Source organism: Staurois parvus, unplaced genomic scaffold (genome assembly GCF_062004578.1).
Source record: "Staurois parvus isolate SC_StPar_1 unplaced genomic scaffold, SC_StPar_1.0 ptg001096l, whole genome shotgun sequence".
Lineage (NCBI taxonomy): Eukaryota > Metazoa > Chordata > Amphibia > Anura > Ranidae > Staurois > Staurois parvus.
The window spans coordinates 238904-256041 of NW_028318892.1; the positions used below are offsets into that span (position 1 = coordinate 238904).

A 17138-nucleotide genomic window follows, 5' to 3' on the forward strand; every position below is an offset into this window, starting at 1 on the left:
CAAATACAAATTTGATACCCTTAGGGCCAGTTCACACTACAAAAATGCACTCTGGATAAGATTTTGCTTACAGTTCACACCACACGCAGTTCCGGTACAGTTTTGATGCAGTTTGCCATGTTCCAGTATGGTTCTGTGCAGAAAAAATGCAGCATGTTCTACTTTTTTTTTCTACACTGGAACTGACTGCACTAGTGTGAACCAGGGCCATCGGAATACATGGAAAACACTGTGCATGCATTTTTGATGCAAAAAAAAAAAAAAAGCACACTGAACTGCATCTAGTGTGAAATAGCCCTCACTACAGTTTAAAGGCCAGTTCACACTACATGTGTTTCATTTGCTTTTTTTCCTGCATCCAAAACGCACAGAAAGTAGGTTATATGGTAGTCAATGTCATAGTTCACATCAGTAGTTTCAGTGTGTTCTGGCTGCAGAAAAAAAAAAAAAGAACATGCTGCATTTTTCTGCACAGAACTGTACTGGAACGCAGTAAACCGCATTAAAAAACACACTGGAACAAAAAATGCGCTGTAACAAACATGTGCCTATTTAAACTGAAGAAAAAGAGAGGGGAAAAAATTAACTGGAAGGCATCAAAAGCACACTGGAACACATCAAAAAAGCGTCAAACACACGTATGCAGAAACACATCTGGACTGCTTTTCTATAGTGTGGACCGGCACTAAGGTTAGTTCACACTAGATGTTTTTTTTTCTGCATCAAATATGCATGCACAATGGTTTCCGTGTATTCCAATGGCCCTAGTTCACTCCAGCGTAGTCAGTTCCAGTCAGGTTCCGATGCAGAAAAAAATTAGAACATGCTGCATTTTTTCTGCACAGAACCATACAGGAACATAGCAAACTGAATCAAAACTGCACCAGAACTACGTGTTGTGTGAACTGTAAGCAGAAACGTGTCTGGAATGCATCCAGAGTGCGTTTATGTAGTATGAACTAGCCCTAAAAGGTATTTAAAGAGGCTGTAAAGGTTATAAAGCTTATACATGGTTTACCATAAGGGTGCAAAAGTAAAGCTGATTGCTTCATAACAATATTAACCTAACACAAATGTATTAACATAAAAAAAAAGTGACAGCAGAAAAACACCAAGTGGTCCATTGAGTTTGCCTATTTTTTGTTTTTTTTTATTTTTTTCTTCTCGTTAGATTTTTTTTTTTGTATAGATCTATGCTTGTGCCAACCATGTTCAAAGCTTTTTACTATTGACTGGCTCACTACCTCTGCTGTCCAAGTCATTACCTCTACATTACAAAAGTTTGATGTGAGAACTGTTGGTGACATGATAGATGATTGCTGTTTACCATTGTTGTCACTGTCACTATAGGTTTTTATTTTTGGCACCATGAAAACAATGGTAAACAGCCAATTGTTGAAAATTCTGAAGGTGACAGATCAAGTTATTGTGTGTTTATTTGCTTGTTCATATCATCATCACCAGAGGCGTAGTGTAGTGCTATATACAAAAGATAGCATCACTGAAGCAAGAGAAGGCTTTTTGTGTGTTGGAATTTGCATGAACTGGGGCTGTTGTCATGCAGGAAAGAACTATTCAGTAATTTCACGAATGGCCTCTACGATCACCAGACCTAACACCCTGTGACTTCTTTTGGTAGGGGTATACCAAGAACTTGGTGTCCCCATTCCACAGGACATGAAAAACCTGAAACAATGCATCACAGAAGCAGTGGAGTCAATATTCAAGGACATTCTGGCACGAGCCTGGACAGAACTGGAGTACTGTCTTGACATCTGTTGTGTCACCAATGGGGCTCACATCGAACATTTGTAGTGCCGAGGTAAAATGTGGACAGTTAATGTGCCGGTTCTTATTGGGTTAGGTTTATTCCAATATGAAAAAAATCAGCTTTACTTTGCACCATCATTTTTTAATCACGTTGTACTTGTAAAGTTAATGTGATTTACCTTAGAAATATCTGGTTCAGATGCAATGTAATTACAAAATCTTGCCATGGCCCTAGGCCCATCCAGCATTCCATCATCCATGTTAATGTCCAGAACTTGTGCTCCCATTTCAACTTGTGCTTTTGCAATTGTCAAAGCTTCCTGATAAACAAAAAATATTAGGCTGATTACACATGAAATAATCCTATCACACAACATAACTATATGCAAAATATACAATTTTACTACAGACCTAGCGTTTTGCATGCATTGTGCTATCAGATTACCTGAAAATATCTAGTGGTGATTCTTTGGTGAGTGTCTAAAAATCTGTAGAAAGCAAAGGCATAAAGGAGATGCCTAAAAATGTATCTAAGTGACTTCTGATTTTGCTAAATATAAAGCATAGATATTCAAACAATTTATTGGGGCTATCCATATATTACTTGAAATTTGAAAACAATGTAACAATTGTGACAAATTAGCCATTTAAAGAAAAACTCAGTGTTAAAGTGATTGTAAACAATGTTTTTTTTTTTCCACAAAATAATAGTTTTACTGAAGAACAACAAATACAATGAACAAATACAATGAGTACAAAAAAGATAATGGGGGCCCGAAGGTCCTGAACATCAAATATAATCATGAAAATGCACAAAACACTTGCATAGAAAAGCGTTACCAAAAGAAATGATCAGTACAGCCTCTTAGGAGTAACCATAGCATGGGTAAAAAATGGCACAAAAAGTATAGTAGACGAGGTGCCAGTCAATAACCACCTAAGTAGCACTAAGGTCCCTGTGGGAGAGAGAACAGATAAGAGGAGGTTGAAAGGTTAGTGTCATGCAATGAGTCTCGAACCTGGTGCAATAGGAACCTAGTTGATAGAGGACAGGGCTCTATGTAAGTAGAAGCCAGGCTGAAAGTGAAGTGTATAATTAAGGTAGGCATCAGGGGTTAATTACCAGCAGAATGCTCAGGTGGAGTCAGGTGGTCTACAGGAGGAATAATATCAGCAAAAGTGGTCGGAGAGGAAAGCACTGTAGACAGAAGCAGGGGAGCATACACAGAAAATAAAATATGAAAAGAAGAGAGAGGGAGGAGGGTGAGAGGGGATGGTGAAATGGATGATGCACCTCCACCCATGCTGTATATAATCCCCCCCTCTTACCCTCAGATAAAGAGAAGTAATAAAGCGTGGGGTGACACAAAGATAATGGACGGCTAGTCAAGTGCTTCCATTATCCTGGGCTCTCCTTCAAGTACTCAATTGTGGGAGTTCACCCATGAGTCTATGATATTCTGGGGTAGTTTGGAAATGGCTCTAACAGGACCAGATGAGTGAGAATTTAGTGGGGTTATCCTGTGTTGTTGCGATCAGTTCATCCATATCTGCTACTCTACCAAGGCGAGTAAGCCAATAGCGGACAGATGGTACATGAGCAGAACCCCAGAAGACCGTTATAGAAAGACTAGCTGCATTGATCATGTGCATGGCCAACGACTTGAAGTACAATTTGCTGGAGGAAAAGTGTGGTGAAGAAGAAAATGGACCGGAGAGTAGTCAAGGGTGAGGGTGGAGACAGAAGATGTAATATAAACTATGAATGGGGTATGTAGCGCTAGAGAACAGATAAAAAGCACGGGGGCTGTTACAATATGAAGTAACAATACAGCAGTTCATATAATAGTTCATATAATACGGCCAGAAGAAAAATGGAAATGATCCAATGATGTTCCAGATCACATTCAGTGGGATAAGAAAAAATAGTGAGGTTGTGCGCTTACCACAAGTACACACAATATGAGCATTGTATCATTAGCTCGTTTTCAAAGGGGTCCCCTTTGAAAATGAGCTTTAGCTCGAAACATGTTAGGGGATCCACCCTACTGACGCCTTTGCTACTAGGGACCCACTAGCCACCAGGGAACAACCTACCAGACCTGGATGAGTATATCTACATTATTACCTACCATACTCTATGGCTCTATATTAATGATACCACTAGCCACCAGGGTTTTATCCATTGGACCTGAATTTGTATGCGGTGCATGTTGAGTGAACCACTAACCACCAGGGAGCCTATCTATTTGGGTCTGGATGTATATTTTGTCGATGTGAGTTCTGGTTGCTTTGCTCACGTTTTGTGTTCTTAATAAACGTACTTCACTATTAGCACTTTCTTGCCTCCCGGCTCGTTTTTTAATGAGCTTATGCAAGGTGGCGTTTTGGATTTGAAAGCCAGAGGGAGCCTGGACAGCGGTATACCTGTGACCCAGATGTCCGTATATGACCAGATGGTGCCCAGGCTGTTGACCAGACCATGATGCCCGGATGCTGTTGAATTGCATACAATGCTCATATTGTGTGTACTTGTGGTAAGCGCACAACCTCACTATTTTTTCTTATCCCACTGAATGTGATCTGGAACATCATTGGATCATTTCCATTTTTCTTCTGGCCGTATTATATGAACTATTATATGAACTGCTGTATTGTTACTTCATATTGTAACAGCCCCCGTGTTTGTTATCTGTTCTCTAGCGCTACATACCCCATTCATAGTTTACATTCCAAGGTATTGAGGATTACCCTGTATGTTAGCTGCTTACCTGATCTGTTTGCGCTCACTTACCCACCCTTTACATCTGTAGAAGATGTAATATGATGCACATCCACCCATGCTGTATAGATGAGCATTCCCACCAGACATGTAGCAAAGAGCCCACTGCCACATCGAATCTCCAGCAAATGCTCAATGCTGAGAGATTGAACTGGTGGATCTTCGACGGAGTCCTATACCAACACGAAAAAAGTTTATACCCGTTTTCCTAGATAGAAACATTAATAGAGTCTTTATGGGTGTAGGTATAGGTACTTTCCCAGTCTGCTTCTGACATGGGAAAGGATAGGTCTTTTTCCCAGGATCGCCAGGCTGGGAGTGCCTGTGACGAGTTGGTATAAAACAGTAGTAGGCAAGTAGTAGAGACCAGATGTTGTTGAGGCTCAGATCTAGAGCATATAGATTCAAAAGGGAGTAAGGGGTCGGTTCCATTTGTTTAGATAAGGCACTTTCTCCAGACCACGGCCTATTTGGAGGTATGCCCAAAAGGGAAAGGTCTGGTCCTGCATGGTCGAGGACAGGGACGTGTGGCTCATCAGTTGGCATTTATGAAAAAAGTGCTTGGCGCTGGGGCCAAATCCTAGCGAGGAAATGTTCACTCATCCCCTGAAGGAATTCTGGGTTGAATTGTATTGAGAGCAGCGTACCCGGGGCAGAATAGATGGCAGTGGCTTTGCAGGCAGCTTGGAAAGTTTTCACAGTCGGACCTATGAGTTGGTGAATAAGGAGTATTTGGGGAACATATTTTGTGGTAAGCCAGGGAACCGAGGCAAGGGGCAATTGTGAGGAGTCTTCCAGAATACCCAAACCTTAGTGGAGAAATGGACATTCCAGTCTATGATCCTGGAGAGATGACATGCCCAGTGATATTTTTCAAAATCTGGGAGTCCAATCCCTCCTCCAGGAGCACCGGTTAAGAGACGGAGAGTCGCGGGCGTTTGCGGCCCCAAATAAACTGAGTGCAAATCCGCCTACATAAAGTGAAAAACACAGAGGGCAAATGAATGGGCAGAGCTTGGAAAAGGTAGAGGAGACGGGGAGGATGTTCATCTTTAGTATGGCCACCCTCCCAAACCAGGAAAAGGAGGGTGTGTGCCATTTTTGTAAGTCGAATTGGATACAACGTGAAACTGGAAGGAATTCTTTCGTAGAGCTTGGAGAGACTGTATGGAAGTTGGATACCCAGGTATCAGCTTTCCAGGTGAAAGGAAAATGGGATTGGCAAAAGGAGAAAAGTTCTGCGGGGAGGGTAATGTTCAGGGCATGCAATTTGGTAATGTTTATCTTAAGGTTGGAAATAGTCTGAATGCAAAGTCTAAGTACATTGGGTAGAGTGAGCCGGGGTTCATACAGAAATTGCAGAATATCATCCGCATATGCAGCCATCTTGAAGTTACGCCCTGAGACTGAGAGGCCTTTTATGTCTATGTTAGAGCACAGTCTGCGGAGAATTGGCTCAAGCATCAGGACGAACAATAGCGGTGAGAGAGGGCATCCTTGACGCGTTCCATTTGCGGGAGGAGGCAATCCAGAGGTTGTCGTTTACACGTACTTGGGCACTAGGGCACGCGTAAAGGGCCATGGTAATGTTAAGCATGTGTTCCCGAAGGCCGAAGGCTTTTGGGGCCGCTACCATGTAGTCCCAAGCCACCCTGACAAATGCCTTCTCGGCATCCAGGGAAAAGAAGAATCTGCTATTTTTAGAGATGTGTAGCCAGTGGTGGAGGTTCAGGGCCTTAATAGTATTGTAAAAAAAGGGGGGGTTGTGAAAAGAAATTCACAGAGAAAGTGGCTACATTATGAACAGAATGTGATACTCAGAAAAATTTCCAAAAATTATGCTTTATTACATATACAAATTTGACATTTGGGCAATCGCCCTGGTTTACCATCACCTCAGTATGAGACAATACACACAGACCTAAAACCATATAAAATGACACCAATACCGGTCCAAATACATGTGCAACAGAGACAGTGACTACTTGAGTCTAAAGTCTTTGTAGCACTGGCGCACAGGTGAACACTTCCCACAGGAGGTGTATGCAAAAAATTATACCATAGGTATACCATGTAACATGTGGTAAATATGTAGACATGTGCTACTACCAAAAATGGTTATATCCCAAGCAGGGAGTATCAAAACATTATACTATAGATATAAAATATCACATGTATGCAATGCAGCAAGCACAGTATGCGTCAAAAAGAGAAGCATGCCTCTAGGCCTATATGAGACAAAAAATATACCTCTAAATAACTATCTTCCTTAATAGTATTGTCCCTGGCTTCCCTTTCAGGGACAAACCCCACCTGATCATTAGCGATTAAGGAAGGATAGGGAGGAGACTGTTAGCTAGAACCTTAGCATAGATTTTGATAGATTTTGATATTGACGTTTAGTAGTGATATTGGCCTGTAATTGGCCACAGACGTAGCCTCTTTATCCCCTTTGGGGATGACCGTAATGTATGCAGGCTTTATTTGCACAAAGAGCTCTTGCCAGCATTTTCCTACTCTTGGTAACATGCTCGTAGAAGAGTTTTTGCGCCAAAGTATTTCCGTTTCGGCGCTTTACCCAGTTCATCTAAAAGCTGAGAAAGTGCGTTTGTCAGGTCATTGAAAGTTTGTGATGCTTGGGTGCATTTATGGGCTCTAAGAAAGCGATGCGATCCAGTAAGGTTTTTATGCGGGCCTATTTCTCTCGTTTGTGTTTTGTAGCAAGGGCAATTAGCGTCCCTCGTATGACACATTTGTGGGCTTACCACTGAGTCAGGGGGAGGTGTCTGGTGTACAGTTAGTGTCAAAATAACTGATGAGTTCAGTACTGATTGTGGGAGAAAGAGTTAAACACTTTTCTAAAAGGTTCTTTTTTTTTTGTAAAATAAACATGTCTATACTTGCCTACTGTGTGCAGTGGTTTTGCACACAGCAGCCTGGATCCTGCTCTTCTCTGACCCCTGCAGGCTCTCCTGGGTCTACCTGTCTGTCGGGTGCCCCACAGCAGGCAGCTTGTTATGGGGGCACCCGCTGCTTCGTGTATCCATTCACACATGGAGACATGGCTTGGCCCTGCCCCCTCTCTTTCATTGGCTGACTGGCTGTGATTGACAGCAGTGGTTGACAGTCAATGAGGAGGCAGAGACCTGTGACAGCCGAGGCTGTCATTTACATCGCTGGATCGCAATGAGGCTCACGCAAGTATTGAGGAGGCTGGGGGAGCTGCTGCACACGGTTTGAAAAACCTTCAGCCTTTACAACCACTTTAAGTCAAATTGAATCAGGAAAGCAGCTACCACACACATGTGCAATTACTCCACCCAAATGAATCTAAATCAAAAACTGGTGAAGCTCTTCCAATATGACAAAACAAATCAAACATCATACAACCTCATACCATTACTCTTTATCAAACAGATTCCCCCGGTATTCAGTATCCTTTTGTAAATGAGCAAAAAAAAAAAATATATATATATATAAATATATATATATATATATATATATATATATACATGTGTGTGTGTGTGTGATATATATATATACACACACACATACACACACATATTATATGTACACATATACATACATATACACACATATATATACATACACACATATACATAAATGTATATACATACACACACAGCGTTGCTCTTAAAGCATTAAATGTACAGTCCAATGTAAGAGGCCCATAAACCAATCAACCAATCTTAGTGCAGTCTTCAAATCGATATATTACTTTTTGTCATAACAACAATATGACTTTCTTCAGCATGAACACTACCATGCCCTTCACCACACATCATGGGTATCTCCTCACCTTATATCATGGACCCCATTGCAAAAGGAGAGCCAATTGTGCTTTTATATTACAAAGCATGATTTTCTTCCGCATTCACCTGGTCATTACCGATCTCCCATTAATAAATACATACGTAAGGCCAATGTGGTGCCAATATTTAAAAAGGGGTCAAAATCTTTACCAAGTGTAACTTCAATAGTTGTGAAGATATTGGAGAGTTTAAAAAAAGACCACATAAATGAGATCTTGCTGGAAAAAATATTTTAAGCAACAGACAGCATTGATTCATGAAAGACAGAAGTTGTCAAACAAATCTGATTTCTTTTTTTGAGGGGGTGAGCAAAACCTTCGACAGAAGGGTGTCGGTGGACGTGGAATACTTGGATTTTGCAAAAGCGTTCCCCACACACGGCTAATCTGTCAGGTAAAGTCTACGGGCTTGGAAAAATCCATATGTAAATGGAGAGAAAACTGGCCAAAAGATCGTATTCAAAGAGTAGTGGTTAATGATTCATACTCTGAATGGTCTGGGGTCATCAGTGCTGTACCCCAAGGTTCAGTGCTGGGACCCTTACTTTTTAATATATTTATAAACTATATAGGGTCTGAGATTAAAAATCCCATTTCAGTCTTTGCAGATGACACCAAGCTGTGCAGTGGAATAACGTCCTTACAGGATGTCTTCAATTTACAAGCTGACCTCTATGCACTGTGTAATTGGGCAACTATGTGGCAAATGAGGTTTGAGGATGATAAATATAAGGTTATGCACTTGGGGGCTAAGAATATGCATGCAACATACATATTAGGGGGAAGGACAACTGGGGGAATCAATGGTGGAGAAGGATCTGAGAGTTCTGGTAGATCACAAGCTTAATAATGGCATGCAATGCCAAGCTGCAGTTTCTAAAGCGAACAAAATCCTCTCTTGTATTAAAAGGAGGTATAGACTCCAGAGAGAGAGAGCTATCACATTACCCCTGTACAAATCATTAGTAAGACCTCATCTGGAATATGCAGTTCTGTTTTGGGCACCAATTCACAAAAAGAACATTGGGAAACTTGAGAAAGTACAGAGAAGGGCAACTACACGGATACGATACATGGAGGAGATCAGCTATGAGGAATGATTAGAGGAACTGAATTTATTCTCTCTTGCGAAGAGGAGATTAAGGGGGGATATGATCAACATGTATAAATACATCAGTGGCTTATATAGTGAACTTGGTGTAGATCTCCTGAGGTTATCACAGAGGATAAGGGGGCACTCTTTACGTCTGGAGGAAAAGAAATTTAATCTCCAAACACAGAAAGGTTTCTTCACAGTGAGAGCTGTGAAAATGTGGAATAGACTCCCTCAGGAGTTGGTTCTGGCCAGCTCAGTGGATTGCTTCAAAAAAGGCCGGGATTCTTTCTTAGATACACAGAATATAACTGGATATTAACATTTATAGGTAAAGTTGATCCAGGGAATATTCGATTGCCTCTCGGGGGATCAGGAAGGAATTTTTTTCCCAGCAGGAGAAAATTGGATCATGCTTTGCTGGGTTTTTTTGCCTTCCTCTGAATAAACTGTTGGTATAGGATTATAACTTTTTTTTTTCTATGGTTGAACTGGATGGACTTTTGTCTTTTTTCAGCCAGACTAACTATGTAAAAAGGAAGCAAAGAAACATCCAATAGTGTAGAACACTAGTTTTTTGCAATTAGAACTTAAAATTCCACTCACATGTTAAAAAATTAGAGGAAAGACACAGGCTATTTGCATACTCAACTTTCCAAAATGGCATCTAAGCTTTGCCCAGTGTGATGAGTTCACTGCCCACCTGACACGTTGCACCCCAGTTGGCTTTTGCAAACGTTCAGGCTAGTTAACACCACCACACTCATATCTACTGATTGACCTAGCAGCCTTTTACTACACCCCCACTGATAGACAATGATAGGCAGCACTGATGGGGTGGCACGGAGAGGCAGCACTGATGAGGTGGCATGGATAGGTGGCACTGATAGGCAATGTAGGCAGCACGGACTGGGCAGCACTGCTAGGCACTGATGATCAGGGACCTCAATGTCAGTTCAGATCTGCTCTGTGACATTTGCAGGTTAATCGGCAGTACTTTCCTCACGTTGTGACAGTGTAAGGAAAGTGCTGCCGATAACCGGCAACTGAATTTTTTGTAACCTGCTGTGTCATTTGACACAGCTGATCATGTGGTAAAAGACCACTGTGATTGTCCTTTTACATAGTCATGTGATCAGCTGTGTCTGTAGGACACAGCAATCACTGACAGGACCAGGTGAGTGCGCACCGCTGGGGGAGCGTTCTGGGAGGATGTCATATGACGCCCTCCAAGAACTGGACAACCGCGCTGTAGCCGTCTTTCTGCTATAGCATGGTTCTAAAGTGGTTAAAGGCTCAGAAAACCTTTGCAGGTGTTTTCAGTTAGCCGATTAGAGTGTGACTCCATAAGCCTACAATATTGAATGTTTTCACAATATTCAAATTTTCTGAGATACTGTATTTTGGGTTTTCACTAGCTGTAAGCCATAATCATCAAAATTAAATGAAAGAAATGCTTGAAAATATATGACTCTTATGAATCTATACGGGTTTTGCTTTTTGAATTGAATTACTGAAATAAACTTTTTGACGATATTCTAATTTTGAGATGCACCTGTATATGCCATTTTATATGCTGTTTTTTATGGCATTGTAAGCTACTTTTGCATTGCTTATTCGGCTCTTAATCAGATGATATTTCACCTTTGTTGATCTGCCATAAGAACTAAGGAATGCCTCTGACAGTCTGATTAGAACCGCCCTTATTTCTTGCCTAGTATTTATCTTTGGTTAGATGTTTGTGAACAGCATGTGGTCTCCCCAAGGATGGCGGGGGGGGGGGGGGGGGCGAGGGAGGGGTTAAAAGGCTGCTATGTCAATCATGATGCAGTAGATATACAAGAGCGTGGTGTTGTTGACTAGCATGAGCCTTTGAGAAAGCCAACTGGGACGCAACATGTCAGGCAGGCAGTGACTTCATCACGCTGGGTGAAGCTTAGATGCCATTTTGGAAAGACGAGCATGGAAATAGCATGTGACTTGACTCTGTTAACTTTTTAACATGTGAGTGGAATTTTAACTTTCTTATGGAAATAAACTAGTGGTCTGCACTATTGGATGTTTCTTTGCTTCCTTTTAATGCATTTATTCCTGGGAGATCGGTAATGACTAAATGAATACAGAAGAAAATTGTGGTCTCTAATATAAAAGCATAATTGACTCTTCTTTTGCAGTGGGGTCCATGATATAAGGCAAGGAGATACCCATGAGGTGTTGTGAAGGGCATGGTGGTGTTTGTTCATGCTGAAGAAAGTCATATTGTTGTTCTGACAAGAATACATCCATTGAAGATTGCACATAGATTGGTTGGTTTATGTGACTTTTACATAGGAATATACTTTTTATTTATGTTTTAATAGCTATACTGTGTATATATATTTTTGTCACAAAAGGATACTGAATAATGGGAGAATCTGTTTATGATAAAGGGTAATGGTATGTGGTTATATATTTGTTTTATTATGTTATATTAGAAGAGCTTCACCAGTATTTGATTTAGAATAAAGCGGGTAAGTTACTAGCCGCCTAAACCAGAGAAGAAAATAACTCGACAGAAAATATTCTTCTTAATTTATCCTCATACAGGTAATAAAATCTATAACCCACAGGAATTGCGTTTAGCACTTATTATGGAAACCTCTAAAGTCTCCAGACTGATACTTTAAATTTGTCATTAGAAAGATCAGCATTACTGAGGTTGAAAATACCTTTTCCTATCAAAACCTCCTCCTTTTTGGAGTGTCCATGGGTTCGCCTGCCTCCTCTCTTTCTTCTGTATTTTCAACTTCAGTAATGCTGATCTTTCTAATGACGAATTAAAGCTCCTGGATAAGGGTCTTAAATATGCCCCTAAACGCTCCCTTAATAAGTTTGAATCATTCATTGATGTGCAAAAATTTATTAGAAAACTATTAAAAGAGATTTCCTGAGTAATCCAATTACATGGGATATCATAAAGACTAATAATTACTCTAATCTCAGTAATGCCTCAACCTTCAATCCACCTCCTCAGATAAACTCTTCTGTCGGTCTATTTAAGGATCAGGTCTTGAAAGATCTTAACAATCTCCAAATTAAGAAAGCCTATAACGATTACTCCATAAACAATGCCATGAAATCACTTCTTGATAAGAAAGATCTGGTTGTACGCCCCGCGGACAAAGGCGGGGGTGTAGTAGTTATGGGTAAACAGCATTATGTAGATGAAGTCTATAAGATTCTTGATGACTCTACCACTTACCAACCTTTATGTAAGAATCCTGTAGTTCCTTACAAGAAAAATCTTAAAAATATTATACAATCTGGCTTTGATAATAACATTATCACTCAAAAAGAGAGGGAATACCTATGCCCGAAAGCCCCGAGGGTGCCGATTCTGTATATTTTGCCGAAGATACATAAGAATGCGACTAACCCTCCTGGTAGACCTATAGTAAATGGTATCAACTCATTGTGCTCTAAAATTGGAGCCTACATCGATTGCTACCTTCAACCACTAGTAATACATACCGCTTCCTACATTAGGGATACTAAGCAAGTTCTGAACAGCTTAAAGAATGTTAACATCACTTCTTCCACTTATTTGGTCACGGCTGATGTCGAGTCCCTGTATAGCAGTATTAATCACCATGATGGTATGGACACGGCAGAATATTATTTGAAGCATGAAAGCTCCCTCACTACTACACATGTAAACTTCATTCTTAAACTACTAGATTTCGCAATGAGCAGAAATTACAGGTGGTTTGATAATCAATTCTTCCTTCAGATCAGAGGCGTAGCGATGGGGGCTAAGTTTGCCCCCAGCCTCGCCAACCTCTTCATGTCCTACTGGGAAGAGGACATTATTTATGCCAGGGATTGGCCAGAGTTGATTTTCTATAAAAGGTTCATTGATGATGTCCTCATACTGTGGAATGGGAATGAACAATCCCTCAAAAAAATTTTTGGCACTCTCAATTATAACAAAAATATCAAATTTACCTTCAACTATAGTCTAACGGATATTAATTTTCTAGATCTGATACTTATGCGTTCTAATGATAAAATAATAACTAAAACCTATTTTAAAGCGTCTGATCGTAACAGCTATATACCATTAGACAGCTGCCACCACCCCAATTGGCTTTCAAATATACCCCGGGGACAGTTCCAGAGATTACGAAGGAACTGTACTGATTTAGAAAATGATCAAGCTGCTGTTCTGAAGGAAAGGTTCATTGAAAAAGGTTATCAAGGTACTACATTGGATTATACTATATTGTCAGTGGCCAATATGGATAGAGAAACACTTCTCAGCAATAATCCCAAACCGATTAAAAATTTGATCTGCCCCTTTATAACAACCTTTTCTGTACAACATAAAGCTGTTAAACACATAATTAAGAAAAATTGCGGAATACTGAAAGCGGACCCAGTTCTATCCAAAAATTCTGCCCGAGGCACCTGAAGTGATTTTCCGAAGACCCACCACACTGAGAGATAAAATATCCCCGAATGTGGTTGAACCTCCTGCCCAACCATCACCGTTGTTCAACCTCAGTGGCTTCTTTCCTTGTAATAGGTGTATAGCGTGCAAAGCTAATAATCTCAGAAAAAAGAAAACCACTACATTTTGTCTAACCAAGACAATAAAACCTATGACATTGATAAATTTATCTGCTGTAACACTAAGTATGTTGTTTACCTTTTGGAATGCCCATGTTCTAAACAATACGTGGGGCGAACCAAAAGAAGACTTAGAGATCGCTTGTGTGAACACATTAACAATATTAAAAAGGGTTTTAAGGATCACTCCTTGTCTTCGCATTATAAGCGCTTCCATAATAAAGATCCATCCACTCTAAAATTTGCAGGTATTGATACCATCTCTCTGCATTGGAGAGGGACACATAAGATTCGTGCAATATCTCAGTTAAACTAAGTATATTTACCAATTGAGCACCCTACATCCTTTGGGGCTCAACGTTGAACTAGATGTCAATTGTTTTATTGACAATAGTTAATTTTGTTGTCTTATTTTTATGCCATTGATTATTATGTATAGTTATTGTATTTTTATATCATGTATTTATATATTTCAACATTCGTTCACACGGGAATTTTTTGATAATTTTTTTTGATTATTTTTAATAAATTCCTTTTAATAAATATTTAATATTTTTATAATATTTTTATTTTTTCGATGTAATTCATTTTTATAATCAAGGTGTCTTAATATATATGAATTTATATACTGTTATAATTAAATAATTTTACCCTGGATTTGATCATACCATAACGGATTTAAAATTAATATCTATTTCCTTAATCAAAATTCTAATCATAATCATTATTTAAGCATGTTTCTATAACCATATATTTTTATCCTATATTTGATCTTGTTAAAATTGATTCAAAAGTGATATATATATATATATATATATATATATATATACACACACACACACACACACACACACACATTTTTCTTGGCGTGATTGCAGTTATAATCATCATTCCAGATATTACTACACCTTTTAATTGCATTTTTTTATATAATAACGATCGTCAGGATATGTTATATTTCCCGTCTGAACGAACATTTCACCTGCCCTTTGAAGGAATATTGATTAATGTCTGGAAGCAGACTTTTGGCCTCCGACAAAATGGCGCTGCCACACTGAGCATGCACTGTTTTGTCTATATAAACATTGTACCCACGTCATGGCGCTTACCGGCTCTCCCTCTGACGATGTGCGTGGCACGTAACGCGTAAGGAGGAGCCTGCTCGCGCCGTTGACGTCACGCCGTCGGAGCATCGTGGAGCTCCGGCGGCCATTTCCTTCTAGGGACGGTTAGTGTTTTACTGTCATTTGCCGTTCCTATTGCTATTTACTGGATGCATCCTTGTCCTTTCAAATAAAATTTGCTTTATCCGAACGTTATCACACCATGGGCATCTTTTTGCTTTGACCCCGCATGGGGAGAACCCCCTTTTTTTCAGAAGCTGTGCTACTCCGATTCCATCCAGAGTGGGAGGTTTCTATTTGCTGCAAAAGTAACACCCACACATCCCTTAAGGGGAACTCTGTGTCGGGGCCTTATTTGCTGTGACCCTGGACCTGTCTGATCTAAAGAGGGATACTCTTCCAAGGGCAGAACCAGATGTACACTTCCAGTGACACCAGGGAATAACTATTATACACTGCACTGTATCAAGTTTGGTTCCGGTGAGTGGGCATTTCTTACATTCCGTATTGAGGAACATCCACTGATCGGGAATAACTGAGGACTATTGATTTAAGCGCTGCACTATTTCTTTGATATTATTTATTGAGGTTTTACTGGTTGCCTTGAGTGTACAGCTGCTGAACTGATTAGCGCTCACTTTTTTACTTTGTTTACCCATAGTACCCATCTGTTGACAGCCCCGAATACAAGTCGGAGAATATGTAGGGATAAAACGAGCCAGACGAGCAGGCGTGTAATACCATCAATAAAGAACCTTATAGGCATTTTCTAGAATGATAACATTCCTAGAACATTTAGATAACACTTGGGTCATGGTCCGCTAATCCTGTTGATCCAAAGTGCCCCCGAGTTCCGAATGCCAACGCTGATGATAGGAACGGACCGGAGGAGTTACATAAGAAATAACGGAAGAGTAGACCAGAGAGATTAGGCCCGGAGCATGGGGTCTGTGTCTACATTGACTTTCAACCTGTAGGGTCCCGAGTGCGTCCGTATTAGTGTATTAATAAAGTGGCGGAGTTGAAGATAGCCAAAATGTTCCTGCAATGGGATATCATGAGAGGAGCGCAGAGATTCAAAGGTGAGTATTCGAGAGGGAGATAGCATCGAATGTACATCATGGAAGCCATTTGCTTGCCACCAGGCAAACTGTCCAGGATTATCACGACCTGGTGGGAATGGGTTATGTAGCAAACTTAGTAACTGTACGTGGGCAGAGATGAGGCCAGCGGAATATTTAATAGAATCCCAAATACGAAGCGTTAGCGTCGGACTAAGGGATGAAGGTCGATGAGTAAAAGGAAGCCACAGCAAAGAAGAGAGTGGTATCGGGTGGGAGTCCATCAAGTCTACAGTAGCCCACAAGGGGAAATGGTGAGATGCATGGAGATGGGCTAAGGGAGCAATATTGGCCGCCAGACAGTAAGACCGAAGATTTGGGACAGATAACCCACCCTTGGTCTTACGAGCAAATAAAATATGTTTACTAATTCTGGGTCAAGAAGAACTTCAAATGAATGACAGAAGTTTTCGCTGATGAATACACAATATATGCGAAGGAACAGGGACAGGTAAAACTGGAAACACATACAATAATTTGGTAAGATAGGTCATACGGATCGCATTGATTCTACCGAACCACGAAAGCGGGTGAGACCAGGAGGACAGCAGCTCGGTCAGTTCATTTAAGACGGCAGGGAAATTAGCCCGAAAAAGTCCTTCGTAAGTCGGGGTGAGCTTAATACCTAAATATAGCAGAGCCGAGAGCCATTGAAAAGGAAAAAAATGTTTCAAAGTAGCCAAAAGTGATGGTGAGAGAGTAATTGACATAGCCTTAGATTTGGCAGGGTTGACATGGAGACCTGAGAGAACTGCAAAGGAATCCAAAACCGCAAGTAAATTTGGCAAAGTAACCCCTGGGTTTGTGA

At 40.5% G+C, this 17138-nt stretch overlaps 1 protein-coding gene across 1 annotated transcript in view; it reads right to left on the reverse strand.

The window, feature by feature from the left end:
- The window catches only part of MTR (5-methyltetrahydrofolate-homocysteine methyltransferase), a 294098-nt gene that overhangs the window by 227667 nt on the left and 49293 nt on the right, over window positions 1-17138 (reverse strand). The window contains exon 5 of the mRNA XM_089658811.1: window positions 1950-2090. Coding sequence (XP_089514937.1) covers window positions 1950-2090 — 141 coding nt within the window. The remainder of the gene's footprint in view (window positions 1-1949; window positions 2091-17138) is intronic.